This window comes from Arachis hypogaea, chromosome 3 (genome assembly GCF_003086295.3).
Source record: "Arachis hypogaea cultivar Tifrunner chromosome 3, arahy.Tifrunner.gnm2.J5K5, whole genome shotgun sequence".
Classification (NCBI taxonomy): Eukaryota; Viridiplantae; Streptophyta; class Magnoliopsida; order Fabales; family Fabaceae; genus Arachis; species Arachis hypogaea.
The window spans coordinates 48,233,208-48,251,434 of NC_092038.1; the positions used below are offsets into that span (position 1 = coordinate 48,233,208).

General features: G+C 35.9%; 1 protein-coding gene across 1 annotated transcript; it reads right to left on the reverse strand.

Annotated features, from left to right (window-relative positions):
- Positions 1–2,229: 2,229 nt before the first annotated feature.
- On the reverse strand, positions 2,230–7,622 carry LOC112790519 (pro-cathepsin H). Its single transcript, XM_025832958.2, has 7 exons — positions 6,955–7,622; positions 4,937–5,052; positions 4,694–4,767; positions 3,872–4,136; positions 3,546–3,677; positions 2,931–3,066; positions 2,230–2,524 (listed from the first exon to the last, which is right to left on the reverse strand). The coding sequence occupies exons 1-7, from the start codon at positions 7,283–7,285 to the stop codon at positions 2,487–2,489; spliced, it is 1,092 nt and encodes a 363-aa protein (XP_025688743.1). The 5' UTR covers positions 7,286–7,622; the 3' UTR covers positions 2,230–2,486.
- Between the last annotated feature and the right edge of the window lie 10,605 nt (positions 7,623–18,227).

Genomic DNA, 18,227 nt, shown 5'->3' on the forward strand with positions numbered 1-18,227 from the left:
TATAATGTGTATTACAATATATCATAGAAAGTAGTGTTTATAATAATAATAATAATAATAATAATAATAATAATAATAATAATAATAATAATAAAGGATATAAATATATTATATATGAATATGTGATAAATTTATAATAAATATAGGTTAACATAAAAATAATAAGCTAGCTCATTTAAAAATTAACTTGATCCAAATAAAATAAAATTATAATATATTTAATAATTTTTTTTTCATGTTTTACCATGTACTCTTCATAATGAAAGATTTAAAATTTTAACTTTTTGTAACAATAATACTAATTGAATGAACTTTTTTAACTATAAAAATTATTAAAATAAAATTTGAAAATAAGATGAAAGATTTTTTTTATCAAATTATATGATTATATATATTGAAAAGACAATTACTTCAAAGTTTAAACAAATCTAAAAGTATTAAAATCTTAAGGTATATGTTACTAAATGTTAGCTTTTATATAATGTAATTATTAACTTGACATACATACTATAAATTATAAGAAATTTTTTAAATGCTTCTAAAATATTGATATTTTATTAATTTTAACAGTTGATTTTAATTATATATATTTTTTATAATTGAGATCAACAGCTAAAACAACTAAACACTAGTATTTCAAAAATACCTATTTTTTAATTATATTTTTTAATTTTTATTGTATTATATTTTAGTTTATTTTATATTTAATTGTTGGTCCCTCTCTTATAAAATTTCTGGTTCCGCCACTATCTGTTGCGGCTTAGTTTGGTAAATTTTTTACTTTTGGAAAGTAGCATATAAAAATTAACTTTTAAAATATAACTTTTTAAATGTTATAACATCTATATTTGATAAATTAAATTAAAAATAATTTTCAATAAATACAAGAGACAACAAATGTGTTTGATAAAATAATTTTTAAAATTTAAAAATACTATAATAGACATTTATGAAAGAATTGATTTTGGTATTAATTAATGTATGAGGATATATTAGACTCTTTAACTTTGATAAGCCTTTTTTAAAAAGTTCCACCTTAAATGTTTTTAAAAGCACTCCTATCTTTTAAAAGTTGCAAGCATAAAAACATGATGTTTTTGATTTATCAAACACAAAATGAGAAGCTTGTGTTTTTGAAAAGGACAAACATCTCTTCAAAAAGCTTTACAAAACTAAACCTACATCTACCTTGACTATGCCATCAACCTGATTCCTGGCTTCAGTCTAATCTGCGATCTGATAACTACTTTTAAATTCCTCTTCAATTTCACTATTATAACTGTTCTAATTCATGTTTGTTCAAGTTCAATTACCTCGACATTCGACTATTCAAACTCAACACATAGCTGCAAGACTAACACTTGAACTTGAATCTAATGGTAAATCGAAAAGATCACTTGAATACTTGCTTTGTTGGAAACATTGTCTGAAATTCAATAAATTCACCAAATACTAACACATGCTTCTTATAAAGAATATCTGACACCCTCTTCAATGCTTGATGTTCTATGTTTTGATAAAATACACTTTTAAATTCCTCAGAGAATATTGCAAAAGAAACAATACATAGCCTCTTACAAACAAAAATCACACTCTAACCTGTTTGAGGTAAATTCTGGCTATTATAATATTTCAAACTAACATTATCTTCCATTCTATACTATAATTCAACTCAATTTTATTGTTCCCTAATGAAACTATAATAACAAAAGAATGGTGAACTATATTATAAAAGAAAAAACTAAACCCATCCTTCTAATTTTTATTTCTCACTAAATTCTATTTTTTTTTCTTCCCTAACTATACTAAAACATATATGAAAATGGAGCTCACAAACAGGAGAATCTCTTCTCCCGTAACTTTAACAACATAAATGAACTTTCACTTAAATAGTTTGAACTATTTTTTCAATTCCCAAATTCGCTCTCAACGTCTTGCCAAAACATCCAAACTATTTTTCAATACAGAAAATGACCCAACAATTTGAATTTTTTTTTAAAAAAAATATTTTTAGTAATTAGATTTCGCCCCCACCATTTTCTAAATAAAAAAAGGAAATAGAACTAACCCGCCTGAATTGGTTTTAAAAAGAAAATTTTCCATTTCAACCCGAGCGTTTTGTATTTCACACTACGCCTCCTGTCGATTTTCCTTTTGCCCATATTTGGGAATTTACCCATGTTATTTCCATATTTAATCTTATTTCACCGTTAATTGAACTAGTAGCAGTACAAATAATTTTAATATTTTATTGTATTTGGGTTTATGTTCGCCAAAATGTCTGTCATTGTGATACATATGTTACACTGGTTTTTTATGTGGTTTACAACAATATAAAGAGAATCCCCAATCCTTACTTATTTTGTACACTACCAAGTAGGAGCCATCATACAATAGATAATACTTTAATGGCAACAGCTATACTATGTAGCCATGAGACGAGAGATCGAAGCCAGGAAGGCACCATAACTCCACAACCGTACTATCTAAGCCACAATTGGATACGAGGCACAAGTAGCAACACCTGGAAAAAAAAATTTAAACAAATAATTAAAAAAAACAGCAAAAATAGTACTTAACTTTCATTCCTCTTAGGTTTATAGATCCAGTTTTTCAATTCTACTGTCACTAGCTCTAGTAACGTCAATGTTCCTGTAAAATTGGTCACTATTTAGCACTTTGGTTTGCATTTTTGTTTTTTATTCTCATTTTCAGTATTTTTTTTTAGAATGTGGTTGAAATAGGGAGGGATCAAAACAGAATATTTACCTTTTTTTATTTACAAAAACTTAAAAAATGGAAACAAAAACATTTTCTCAAACCAAAAAAGCACTTAGAATACTACATCATTATTCTTTGCAAATCAACAAACACAGCAAGACAATTTATTGAGATTACTTCGGTCAATTTGGTGCATTTTGGATACTTACCGCACATATTCTTCCCCAGCTCCATCTTGAAGTAACCATCGTCACCCCATGATTTTCCCCATGAATTTTTAATAAGCCAATATGGGACACCATTTTCAACACCATACCCAACAGCGAGAACAGCATGGTTTACATCCTGCAAGCAGATTCATATCTTTTGTTTATACGTGACAAGTGGATTGAATTGTCCTTTTCTGAAATCAGACGATGACGGACATGCAAATACATAACTTAAGTAGGACCTTCTGACACTAGAAATCAAATTAAAATATATGATGGCTTCATCTTAAGAATATTATGAGCATATACTGATAAAAGAACCATAAATTTCATTTACATTGCCAACGAATCTCAACATTCAAACTAAACAAATTAGAGATATTAGTGAATTAGTTAGAATTAGTTACTAATGTGAATATAAGGGCTGATATCACTTGTATTATTACTCAACATTCTCATCATTTAGTAAGTTCAGATTTATTTCAAATTTTCCTCTCGGTCATCTTTTTTCTCTGATCACCATGATTCTCAACATAACAGGTAAAGAAAAATGCAGTGTACACTTGATTATCAAAGACAATGAAATCTCTTGTATTTTCTAGCAGAAGGAATCACCTGGGATGTGCTACCGCAAGTGTTACTAGTGTAAACACCATCCTTATAGAATCGGAAACCATCAACCACCTGAAATGCCACACTAACTGGCCGAACAAAAGCAACTGCATGCTTTAATTCATCCTCAGAACCCTGAACAAGGAATAACAAACGGGATTAACAAGATAACTAAATAAATAGAATCATGCAACTTTCTTTGAGATGTGAGACCAAGAAAGCTTTAACTCTATCCTGTCTTTTCTGAGGAAAGAAAAAGTTCAATCATAAGCAAATCATGCAGAACCCCATTTATCGGAACTCATAGAAGCAAGCATTTTTTGAATTACCAAGGTAATATTGACAGAGTCAAGGACTTGAACAGCAACATTTTCAGCATTGAATTTGCAGACACCATTCTTCGCGGTATAGGGATATGCTTCCTCTGAGTCAAGTCCACCACTGTATTTGATGTATTCAAAAGCTTGGGATGGCAACCCACCATTACAACCATAGTTATTGAAAGCACCAGCACAATCCACTAGCTGCTGCTCAGAAAGAGAGATGCTCTTTCCAAACGCTTGTGCATAGGCTGCTTCTAAAGCTCCAGTTGTGCTGAAGAGGCACATACCATTGGTTAAAGCATGACAAAGAGGGCCTTGTTTTTTATTTATATTTTTATTTTCTTCTTTTATTTTTTTTGGGGGAGGGAGTACCATTCTCTTTTATCATCTTTCACTTTCCCGTTGAAAATTTTGTACATTATTAGATTGATGTATTTGAATAAAAGTGGACACAAATTATATCCAAATGAATACATTAATCCAAAGATATATCAAATTTTCAATGAGTCAATGACAAAGAAAAAATGACAAAGGGAGTGTTGATTAGGCATGGTCTAACTAGAGTGTACTTTTAAAATTGATAAAAAGGTTTTTGCTTTAAACTACTCAACAAATCGGGCCACAGCTGATGGCTCACAAAACTAAAATAGTGAGGCCATTGAATGGTTCAATGAGTAAAGCCTACTTCTTGCTTCAACAGCACCTATGGACTTTTTTTTTTAATTATTCTTTTTCTTTTGCATTAAAAAAAGATACTTTTACCACATGTTAAATAATGATTATATGATAATAGGCCATGTCTAGCTAAGAAATATTTGTCAGAAGAACCTGAATGTCCAGCAAGATCCGCAGGAGCCTTGATCTTTGACTGGGCTAACAATACCTTCTTTTCTCCAGTCTTGCTACAAAACAAAGCCAAAGGAATTGAAACTTTTGTAAGCTTCTAAGTTCTAATAGTCTAGAAATATTATATTATCAAAGTTATAATAACGGGATACAACACTTGATTGCTTGGTGTTTTTGCTTGAAGTAATGCAGTTTCAGTAGAAGTTTATAATGTTTCTGGCATACCGTCTCAGGAAGAACAGCTTCAGTAAGCTTATGATTGCCCTTAAGGGTAGCAGAGCAATTTTGTGCTGCGCCTAGTCTGTGCCTTTTGAACTCCTCCCAAGTCCAATCGGCAAAATCTGAAATAAGATAGATAATAATAACATTACAGTCCACAAGATCGATTCTGTTACAAGTGAGCCAATCATTTCACTTCATTAGTATTCTCTTAATTTATTTTGTGGCATTGCCCATGCGATCCAGAAAGAACTTATTATATAAAGAGTATATACCCATTTTGGTGCTCAAAGAATTGTAGACTGGACACTTTAATCCCCAACTAAAATTAATTACTCAATTGGTCCCTAACAATTAATTCCGTCAGTCACTTAGGTCCTTTACTCCGATAACTCTAACGAAAGACAAAATAGTCCTTGACAACTCTAACAAGGGACAAAATAATTTCTGACAATTCTAACAAGGGACAAAATAATTCCTGACCCCTTTATTCGAAAACGATATTGTTCTTCCCCAATTTTTATCATATCTCGCATAACCCTAACAATCATACTCTCCTTCTTCACCTTCACAGTCTTCTTTTCTATCTTTTTCTTCCTCCTCTTTAGCTCCAAGATTAAGCCATGGTGTAATTGTCACATGTGTCGCACCTATCTCAACATGTCATGGACCACACACTTCCTAAATTCTTGTGACTGGTACATCCACCTCCTTTGCACTTCACCCACCAAAAACATCCACTTCCACGTCTTCAATAACATCACCTCCAACCCCGGCACGTCCACGACATCCTCAAGACCAAGTTCCACAGCTACTCCAAGGGCATGCCTTTCTCCACTCTCCGACAAGCAATATAAATTGTTGGACATTAGGACATCATGAGAATATTCTCCTTCGACATCATATGCAAATTCTCATTTAAAATAGATACTGAGTGCTTCATTCCTTCTTTTCCAGAGTCCAAGTTGGCAGACAGTTTCGACCTCGCATCCAAGCTATCAGTACAACGAGTAATGTCGTTGTTGCCGCTCACATGGAAACTGAAGCGATTACTGAACATTGGTTTGGAGAAGAAGCTGAAGGAAATGATCGGAGTGGTGGACAATGTGGTCATGGAGATGATAGGGCAGAAAAAGAGGGAGATGACAACGACGACGGGTCTTAACAAATCAGACTTGCTGTCTAGATTCATGAGATTCGTCGAAGACGATAACTAGTTGAAAGACATAGGCATCAATTTTCCGAGTATGAATTGGTAGAGAACAAGTTGAGGAATTTTTTTCTTGTGAACATTAAATTTATAGAGTGTGCATGGTGTAGTTTGAAGTTACAGAGTTAGACTGCTAGTGTTATACGAGATATGATGAAAATTAGGAAAGAATAGTGTCATTTCTGAATAGAGGAGATATGTTAGGGATTATTTTGTCCTCCGTTAGAGTTAACAGAGTAAAGGACCTAAGTGACTGACTGAATTAATTGTTAGAGACCAATCGAGTAATTAATTTTAGTTGAGGACTAAATTGTCCAATCTAAAATTTTTTGAAGACCAAAATAGATATATACTTTTATATAAATATTGCTCTTATAAAATTTTACTACCAGAAATAAAATCTCTCACAGAGACACATATTTATAAAGTTTAACTTTAATGCACTTTCAGGTTAAGCAATTTTAGTCGTGCATTTACTTAGGTAAAGTCACCTAGCAAAAGTAAAATACTTTTTCACACTGATTGTATGAATGAGAACAGTTGTGACTGTGTAAAAATTTTAGATTATTTTACTCGCATCAAATTGGATTTATTTTGAGCTATTTATATATATAACTGATTTATTTTGAGCTTATTTTTCTTAAAAGCTTACCATAATAAGATGCAACAACTAAGTTACATCGTAGCTCTTGACTCAAATAACAAGAGAATGGTATGGTAGGACTCTCCCATAAGGGAAAACACACAACTAACCACAATCCAACGGCAGAAACTAACACATCAACAAAAAAAGAAGAAGCAGAGAGTAACTTACGGTTAACGGCGAGAGTGTACGACAATCGCTTTCTGTTAGTAGATCTTATGAGCCTCTTGTTCTCAGAGAACACTTCAAATCGCATCTTCAGCTCTTCGGGACTCTCATATCGTTTTCCATGTCTGACGGCGAACCGAGCGAAAGAGAGAGCGTGCCGGGTTCGCCCGACGACCCTAACCACCTCCGCCTCCACTTCTCGGAGCTCGTCTGGCACCATTCGGATTGGGTTCGGATCATCGGAGATCCACCCGGCCGATGCGGCGGCGACGACAAAGAACAATACCGCGATGGTGAACCACCACGCCGCCGGCGTTGACGATGAGCACGCCATAATGTTGTGTGTGCTGTGAAGGTGTGTTAGTGTTGTGTGATGTAATCCCGAAGAAGTTGGGGTAGGAAGGAATAGGATATTCGAATGGGATTCATTTTTATAATTTTATTGGCTGTTGCAGAGTATTTAAATTGACCAAAATACCCTTCGTCTTGGAAAGATCACTGGGTCTTATTCAAGGCCATAATCCATAATTTTTATGCATACTTCCAGAATGCCTGTTACATTCATTTAAGGGTATTATTCCATTGATAAAAATTATGATAAATATCTTAATAGTTCAGGTTAAAATGCATACAATAATTAATAAGTATCGTGTTATAGTGAAGAATGTTTTTTCTAATGAAAAGTGAGATTTTTTTTTATAATAGAAAAAATTAAGAATTAAAAATATTATGTGTAATATGAATTTTTTTTTAAAAAAAATAGTTATAATCTTTATTATTCATTCAACTTTATTTTTACTAAAAAAGAATTTTGATTAATAAATAAATACTTAGTTGAATTCATAGTTAACTCCTCCTTTTATTATGTTTAATAAATGACAAGATCAATCCTTTTAGCTTAATCATATTACATAAACACTAAAAGATAGTCACTAATTAATTATTTTGTATAAAAATATGTATTGGATAACTTATTTAAAAAATTTATTATACTATTACAAATAAATTTGATTATCTATCTATTATAAATTTTATTATTCAATATATTATAGTAGATTTAATTATTCTAATGCCTAATTATTTAGTAAAAATAACATATAAGTCAACATGAATAGTACTAGTATATTAACCACATATCACATATCCATCAGAAGTTTTTATGTATGAACAAATAAGATTTTTTTTTTCCGTTTCTGATGGTGAGGTTTTTAACTCTCTGCAAGGTTGCTAACGTGTTCCATGACGTAGTGATATGGAATTCTTGATATTTCTTGGCTATCACAGCATTGCGGGACCTGAGTTTTGTTTTGGTAATGAATATTCTATATGTGTTTTTGTTGTACAAGCAACAAACTTGAACAATCTTGTTTTATGTCTAGGAGTTTGATTTTCGTTCTAAGGAAAAACTAAAATTTCAAGTAAAGTGGATGAGGCCGTGTGGAAGTTTCAAAATATCTTTTTTGAGCTTTTGACTTATGAAAAGTAGTAGTATTAATGTTTGGTATAATTTTAAAAATTAAATTGCAACTTTTTAAAAAGCTATTTAAAAACTTATAGAGAATTTGAAAAAAATGACTTCTCTCATAATGTTATTATTTTTTACCATATTTCTATCAAATAAGTACTTTTAGAACTAAAAACTCAAACACAAAATAACTCATTTATAAGCTACTTTTAATATAATCATTTATTATTTAAATATTTTTTCAAAAGTAACTTAATTAAGTTATTTATTCAAATTGGGCCTAAATATCTAAACGACTTTTGAAATTTTCATTGTGCTTTAAAATAATTTTGAGTATATACCCAACCAAAGAATTTTAAATCAGACATTTTAGTCCCTAACTAAAATTAATTACTCGATTGGTTACTAACAATTAATTCTGTCAGCCACTTAGGTCTTTAGTTCCGTTAACTCTAACGGAAGACAAAATGATCCCTGACAACTCTAATAAGGGTCAAAATGATCCCTGATCCTTTTATTCGAAAACGACATTGTTCTTCTCCAATTTTTATCATATCTCGCATAACCCTAACATCCATACTCTCCTTCTTCACCTTCACAGTCTTCTTTTCCATCTTTTCCTTCCTCCTCTTTAGCTCCAAGATTAAGCCATGGTGTAATTGTCACACGTGTCGCACCTACCTCAACATGTCATGGACCATACACTTCTTAAATCTTTGTGACTGGTGCATCCACCTCCTCTGCACTTCACCCACCAAAAGCATCCACTTCCACGTCTTTGATAACATCACCTCCAACCTCGACAACGTCCACGACATCCTCAAGACCAAGTTCCATAACTACTCCAAGGGTGCGCCTTTCTCCACTCTCCGGCAAGCAATATAGATTGTTGGACATTAGGACATTATGAGAAGATTCTCCTTCGACATCATATGCAAATTCTCATTTGAAATAGACACTGGGTGCTTCATTCCTTCTTTTCCGGAGTCCAAGTTGGCAGACAGCTTCGACCTCGCATCCAAGCTATTACAACGAGCAATGTCCCCGTTGCCGTTCATATGAAAACTGAAGCGATTACTGAACATTGGTTCAGAGAAGAAGCTGAAAGAAGCGATTGGAATGGTGGACAATGTGGTCATGGAGATGTTAGGGCAGAAGAGGAAAGAGATGGCAACAATGACAACGAGTTTTAACAAATCAGACTTGTTGTCTAGATTCATGAGATCCATCGAAAACGACAACTAGTTGAGAGACATAGGCATTAGTTTCCTAAGTATGAATTGGTTGAGAGCAAGTTGAGAAATTTTTTTCTTGTGAACATTAAATTTTTAGAGTGTGCATTGTGTAGTTTGAAGTTACAGTGTTAGACTGTTAGTGTTATGCGAGATATGATGGAAATTGAAAGAGAATTGTGTTGTTTTCAAACAGAGGAGATCAGGGACCATTTTGTCCCCTATTAGAGTTGTCAGGGACTATTTTGTCCTCCGTTAAAATTAACGAAGTAAAGGACCTAAGTGACTGACAGAGTTAATTGTTAGGGACTAATCGAGTAATTAATTTTAGTTGGGAACTAAAATGTCCAGTTTGAAATTCTTTGAGGACCAAAATGGGTATATACTCAATAATTTTTAACCTTTCAATTAATTTAATTTGAGGCTCATTTTTTCATTATGGAAAGAAATAAGGTGTAACACCATGAAATGGACCGTGTGGAAAAAAATTGCACTGCTATGGTGTCAGATGTAAAACGCAAGCTGCGTTTTGAACTTTTTTATTTTTTTATTTTTTAAACATACTAAACACAAGTTACGTTTAGAAATTTTCATTTCTTTTTAAATTTTTGTGTAGGCTAAATGTAGGTTGTATTTCTAGAGCCACAAAATTCAAAATTTTTTTTGAAGTCCACAAACGCAGGTTGCGTTTTGTGAGTGTCAGAAACTTTTTCTTGGAGGCCCTAAAACGCAAGTTGCGTTTTGTACACAAAATAATATTTTAATCCATAGCTCTGTCTATAAATACGAACTGCAATTTCATTCATATGCATCTTCACTTCTCCTCTTACTCTTTCTTGCATAAAGTTCATAGTGGTGTGATTTTTTGGTAATTAACTGTGTCAAAAAAGTCGAGTTAGGTGAGGCTGAGGTTATGGAAGGTGTTGTAAATTTGTGAATATATTATAATGGTGAGATTATATCAAACACACACGAAGGAGTGACTTTTATTTGTGAATGTTCCTTATCGTTTGCTATTCAGTGCACCATCAGTTTTGCGGAGTTACAAAATGGTCCGCGTGATAACATACAAAGTCACATTTCGAAAAGGGTGAGCAACATTTTATACAGAAATCATGTACAAGTATTTGGTGGGCTGATACAGTTTCAAATAATGTCTATTACAGACAACGCAAGTATCCAACATATGTTCTGTATTTATCAACAAACCCGATTTCACGTGCTGATTATCGAGCTGTACATTGAGTTTGAACAGCATATGGGGATGGATTCAATTGGCGATGATGTCAACATTGATGAAATCGGGGATATAAATTGGGAAGAAGATAACAATGACAGTGAAGAGGCGTTTGAAGCCAATTATGAAGTCGATGACGAAAACGAGGATGGAGACTGGGCAGGCAATCCGGCGGTACAAAATGAGGCAAATTCGATCGTAAGTCAGCACCCCTTTGGAGTTCCATCTTTTATGCAGACTCTGGATCTCGAAGCTATGCATGCACCAGAATTTTCTGAGTATGTGAATATCGGTATGTTATCTTATGGTTATTAATTAAAGTTACCACTACCATTAATTTTATTTGCTTTGTCCAACTGATGGTGGATCGCATGTGTAGGTGAAGGTGACGTTGCGGTGGAAGATGGTAAGTTTAGTGTCGGAATAGAATTTGGTTCTAGAGATTCGGTAATATTTGCAATCAAAAGCTACATTATCTCTAGAGGAGTTGATTACACTGTTTATGAGTCTGAGCCGCAAACGTTCTATGCGAAATGCAAGGGTTATGGTGTAGGGTGCGATTGGCTTATCCGAGCTAGCTTGATTCGAAAGAAGGGGTGTTGGGAGATCAAGAGATATAATGGCAAATACATGTGCACCATGGGTACGATTTCACAAGATCATGCCATGTTGGACTCAGACATAATTGCAAATGCCATTAGGCCGTTGGTTGAAGCAGACCCATCGATAAAGGTGAAGTCTATAATTGCAGAAGTTCAGTCGAGGTTTAACTACACTGTAAGTTACCGTAAGACTTGGTTGGCAAAGCAAAAATCTGTCACAAAAATTTTCGGTGATTAGGAAGTTTCTTACCAGACACTGCCGGTATGGTTGAAAACAATGACTGAAACGATGCCAAGGTCTCGTGTTCAAATAAAAACGCTATCCATATACTGTGAGAATGAGGAGGTTCAAGGTGTAAGAGTTCTCCATCGTGTTTTCTGGAGCTTCTATCCGTGTATTGTGGCATTCAGGCACTATAAGCCATTGGTGAGGTTGATGGCACACACCTATACGAAAAGTATAAAGGTGCACTTATAGTTGCGGTTGCACAATATGGGAATCAAAACATTGTGTCTATTGCATTTGCAATAGTCGAGGGTGAGACAGTAAATGCGTGGGATTTTTTCTAACCAATTTGCAGAGATATGTTGTTACCCTTGATGGCGTGAGAATTATTTCTGACCGCCATAATTCCATCGACACAGCAATAGCTCTCAGTAACGGTGCATGGTCACCACCAAGAGCGTGGCACATGTTTTGTATCAGGCACATCGAGTCCAACTTCTTAAGGAGGTTCAAGACTTCGTATTTGCATAAACTCGTGGTTAACACAGGTAATTGAATGCACTATTTATGGTCCTATTCATGGTAACTTTTTAGCTTCTGCTTAGGATTTCATGGTTTGGTGAACAGGCTATTCTAGGATGGAACAGGAGTACAACAAAAACTACCAACGGCTTAAAGAGCGAGGTAAGGCATATACTCAATGGTACGTTGAGATTAGTGTTGAGAGATGAGTGTTAGCATTTGACGGGGGTCATCGTTGGGGACATATAACCACAAACTTAGTAGAGTGTGTAAATTCTATCCTAAAGGGTACACGCAACCTTCTTGTGACTGCCATTGTTAGGTCTACTTTCTATTGGCTAAACGAATTGTTTACTCGGAAGAGCGCCGAGGCTCATGAGCATGTCCGCAATGGATTCACGTATTCAGAATTTGCTACCAAAAGAGTTGAAGAAAGCTTTCGACGTGCAAGAAACATTGTCGTTAATCAGTTCAACAGGCGCAAGAGATGTTTGAAGTTCGAGAAATGCAAGATGGTTCTATTTACACCATCAACCTTGTGCAACAACACTGCGACTGTGGCCATTTCCAGGTCGAGCGACTCCCATGTCGCCACGTTCTTGCATGTTGCGCTAACCAACGTCTTGATTGGAAAGTGTATGTGCATGACGTATATAAGATGTATGAAATTTGCAAGGTGTATAGAGGCGAGTTTGTTCCGATGGGTGACCCATCTACGTGGGATAGATATAAAGGAACGAATGTGATCGCCAATTGGACATTGAGGCGTGTGACAAAAGGAAGACTGAAATCAATCCGCTACTTGAATGAGATGGATTCGCGGGATATGCGTGGTCTGCGTTGGTGTACTATTTGTGGACGGGAGGGACATAGCCGCAGTCGATGTCCTCAGCGCGCTGGTCCAAACTCCAACGGAGGTCAATAGTGGTTAAACCTTTTAACGTAACATTTTATGTAACTTTGTTATCCAATTTAAAGTAGTTTGTAAGATTTTTATGTTATTCCGTAGTTTATTTATGTATGCGTTAAATACTGAATAATAAATAAATATTTAGATTAAAAAAATGCAACAGGCTAATCTCAAACAGAGTTATCCGAGAATAAAGATAAATATAGAATAAGAATACGAGTACAAAAAAAATCTAAATATACAATATGAGCTAAACCAACAGACTACTTCTTCGGCGCCTTCTTCGAATACAAAGATAGGGTGTATTTATCCGTTGGCGCGATCTGTGCCCATAAATTATACGAATGACTCTAATGTACTCCAGCATCCACTCCACCGCCAACATTAGAAGTACCAACATTTGGCATACTCGCACCGCCAGTGTCGTACAAACTGGAACTACTCATCCCCGAAGCACTAGCTCCCACATGGTCATACCAGTACTGAAGGTCATGTCCCAGCTGGATGTCCTCCTGTGGCGGGAATTCATTCAAATCGAACAATTCTGTACGAGGTGGTGCAGAGGGATGTGGATGATCTACATGACCCATCGATCGATCCATGTCGAAGTCACTGGCATGACCTGATGTGGCGCGACGGCCAACTGACTGATGAGAAGCAGTCGGTCCATCCAGTTACAGAAACAGATAATCTGTATCTCTCAAAACCTGAGAGAAGCTGAGAGTGTCCGATCCACCCAACGGACTAAACTGACCTTCTGCTAGAATAACCATCCGTGGTATGTAGGGTTCAGCTGCCTGAGGTGGTTGTGGTTCCAGTTTGTACGATTGTTGCTGAACCCACGCTGGCCATTAGTGCTGTTGCCCAGGTTACGAAAACTGTTGTTCTCCATAGGCCGGCATCTGGAACTGCTCGGCATGTGATGGGTCCTGAAAATACTGCTCATACCTTGACATCTGGAACTGATGCTCATATGCCGGGACTTGAAAGTCGTGCTCGTACGCCGAAACCTAGATAATAATTAGCAATAATTAATAAATATCCATCAACCTTATTAATAATAATTTTTAATAATGACATACACAATAATAACTAACAATGGTAATAAACCTTAATGATACCTGAAACCCTTGGTCGTAGGCCGGGTCTTCGAACTGCTGCTCATGAGGGGGATTTTGCTCCTGAGGTCCATCTGCTTCTTCTTGTTGACCATGTGGCTCATTCGCATCAGCCTCGCCACGTGCAACTCTATCTAACAGGCACAGGTGATCCCCATATTGCTGTGTGTACCAGTCAAAGTACACTTGGAGAGGATGAAAGTCGACAATCTCCTCCCCTATCTGCAGTGTGTTATAGCGGGAAAATATCCACAAGGTAAACCACTGGATGTTTCTCGCTCTCAAGTCATGGTTCTTTGGACCTGTCAACCGCCTGCAATAATCACGACCAATATCAAATGTCAGGCCTGGTGGAAGTTGTTGCAGACCGAACTGTCGTCTAACTTGATCTGTCGGGTGCCACTCTACACACTCGAATGACACCAACGGCGACTGTGTAGAGCACATAAACAAATGGATTGCAAGGTCATCCGGAATCCCCACTCCCATATACGACTACCATATAAACTGCATATTAATAACCATGAGGCCGATAAGTAAAATTATTATTGTAAATAAGCAGCCTAAGATAAATGTTTACAACTTACATCGTCGACTCCCATCTCATCGAGTCCTCGCCTAAAATGCGCAGTAGGCTTCCGTATGTATCTTGTATACCGGCGCCAATGACTCCACCTAAACAATAAAAATATTATTAATAATAATAACAATAATAATAACAGCAGTTAAAAAGAATACCGTCGCGCAAGTGGAACCCCAACATCGACAAGCTGATCGCGGGGAATAGGTGCTAAGAATGGCATGTGCTCCCACGCCCACACAAAAAGTAGTATCAGTGGCTCATCCATCTCTTTATAGTTGAATTGTGATGCATGACACAAGGATCTGTATAAATGTGCCAGACTGGCTACCCCCAACTGTATCCTAAAATCCGATGGAAATCCCGAAGTAGAGGCAGAAACTTCTAGTTCAATGAAGTAATCGACTTATCCGAAAACACAATCGTTCTGAGCAATAAGAAAATGTGAAACCGAACGTAATGCTCAATAGACTCCTGCATGTCACACGGCTCGATGTCTCTGCACTGCCGGACCCATGCTAGATTAACCTTACTCAATACGTGATCCTGCAGACCGGCCTCCCGACCAAAGCACGCAATGCAGTTCTCCATCAAAAACTGGTGACTACTGTCTGATCTACCAGAAACGGGCTCCCCACTAACCGGGAGGCCAAGAATATATGCAACATCTTCCAACATCACTGTCACTTCACTGACCAAAAGATGAAATGTGTGGATTTTCACCCTCCATCGCTCGACCAAAGCACTCAGTAGTGCAGAATGACCTCTCAGCTTGCCTACTCGCAAAACGTGTTAAAATCCAGTGAGTGCTAGTGAAGCTGCAGCTACCTCGTTAAAGGTCTCTGAAGGATCTAATTTTCTGGGCAACAAATTCTTGATAGCCTGCAAAAAAAAAAAATTAATGATAAATAATAATAATAATTCATAAATAACAATATGATAAAAAAATTATTATTTTTATCACAGACATGATTATAAACATGTAACAATATACTAATCATAACTAATCCAATTCTTGTCCCCTAAAACAGAAAACAACAACAACAACAACAACAATAATAATACTACTAATAATACGGTTACTAATTGGTGCATGAAATTGTGATCATCAATGGCGCCATCAACATGGTACGCTCAATTGCAATCTCAACTCTTTATCACAACTTCGCACAACTAACTAGCAAGTGTACTGGATCGTCCAAGTAATAAACCTTACGCGAGTAAAGGTCGATCCCACGGAGATTGTTGGAAAGAAGCAAGCTATGGTCATCTTGTAAATCTCAATCAGGCAGATTCAAATAGTTATGAATGATTTATGAATAAAGCATAAAATAAAGATAGAGACACTTATGTAATTCATTGGTGAGAACTTCAGATAAGCGTATAGAGATGCTTTTACCCTTCCGTCTCTCTGCTTTCCTACTGTCTTCATCCAATCCTTCTTACTCATTTCCATGGCAAGCTGTATGTTGGGCATCACCGTTGTCAGTGGCTACAATCCCGTCCTCTCAGTGAAAATGTTCAACGCACCCTGTCACGGCACGGCTAATCATCTGTCGGTTCTCAATCAGGTTGGAATAGAATCCATTGATTCTTTTGCGTCTGTCACTAACGCCCAGCCTTCAGGAGTTTGAAGCTCGTCACAGTCATTCAATCATTGAATCCTACTCAGAATACCACAGACAAGGTTTAGACCTTCCAGATTCTCTTGAATGCTGCCATCAATTTTAGCTTATACCACGAAGATTCCGATTAAGGGATCTAAGAGATAAACATTCAAGCCTTGTTTGCTTGTAGAACAGAAGTGGTTGTCAGGCACTCGTTCATAAGTGAGAATGATGATGAGTGTCACATAATCATCACAGTCATCATGTTCTTGGATGCAAATGAATATCTTAGAACAAGAATAAGCTGAATTGAATAGAAGAACAATAGTAATTGCATTAATACTCGAGTACAGCAGAGCTCCACACCTTAATCTATGGTGTGTAGAAACTCCACCGTTGAAAATACATAAGTGATAATAGTGATCATTGGCTTCGGCCCCAGAGAGGGAACCAGAAGAACCAAGATCTGATCTAAGATCTAAAGTGATCAAAAGATGAAAATACAATAGCAAAAGGTCCTATTTGTAGAGAACTAGTAACTTAGGGTTTACAGAGATGAGTAAATGACATAAAAATCCACTTCCGGGCCCACTTGGTGTGTGCTTGGGCTGAACATTAAAGTTTTCATGTGTAGAAACTTTTCTTGGAGTTAAACGCCAGCTTTTGTGCCAGTTTGGGCGTTTAACTCCCATTCTTGTGCCAGTTCCGGTGTTTAACGCCGGGCAGTTTTGAGCTGATTTGGAACGCCAGTTTGGGCCATCAAATCTCGGGCAAAGTATGAACTATTATACATTGCTGGAAAGCCCAGGATGTCTACTTTTCAACGCCGTTGAGAGCGCGCCAATTGGGTTTCTGTAGCTCCAGAAAATCCACTTCGAGTGTAGGGAGGTCAGAATCCAACAACATCTACAGTCCTTTTCAGCCTCTGAATCAGATTTTTGCTCAGGTCCCTCAATTTCAGCCAGAAAATACCTGAAATCGCAGAAAAACACACAAAATCATAGTAAAGTCCAGAAAAGTGAATTTTAACTAAAAACTAATAAAAATATAATAAAAACTAACTAAAATATACTAAAAACATACTAAAAATAATGCCAAAAAGAGTATAAATTATCCGCTCATCACAACACCAAACTTAAATTGTTGCTTGTCCTCAAGCAACTGAAAATCAAATAAGATAAAAAGGAAGAGAATATGCAATGAATTCCAAAAACATCTATGAAGATCAGTATTAATTAGATGAGCGGGGCTTTTAGCTTTTTGCCTCTGAACAGTTTTGGCATCTCACTCTATCCTTTGAAATTCAGAATGATTGGCTTCTATAGGAACTTAGAATCCAGATAGTGTTATTGATTCTCCTAGTTAAGTATGATGATTCTTGAACACAGCTACTTTATGAGTCTTGGCCATGGCCCAAAGCACTCTGTCTTCCAGTATTACCACCGGATACATACATGCCACAGACACATAACTGGGTGAACCTTTTCAGATTGTGACTCAGCTTTGCTAGAGTCCCCAATTAGAGGTGTCCAGGGTTCTTAAGCACACTCTTTTTGCCTTGGATCACAACTTTATTCTTTTTCTCTCTTTTTTTTCATTTTTTTCTTTTTTTTATATTCACTGCTTTTTCTTGCTTCAAGAATCATTTTTATGATTTTTCAGATCCTCAGTAACATGTCTCCTTTTTCATCATTCTTTCAAGAGCCAACATTCATGAACAACAAATTCAAAAGACATGTGCACTGTTCAAGCATACATTCAGAAAACAAAAGTATTG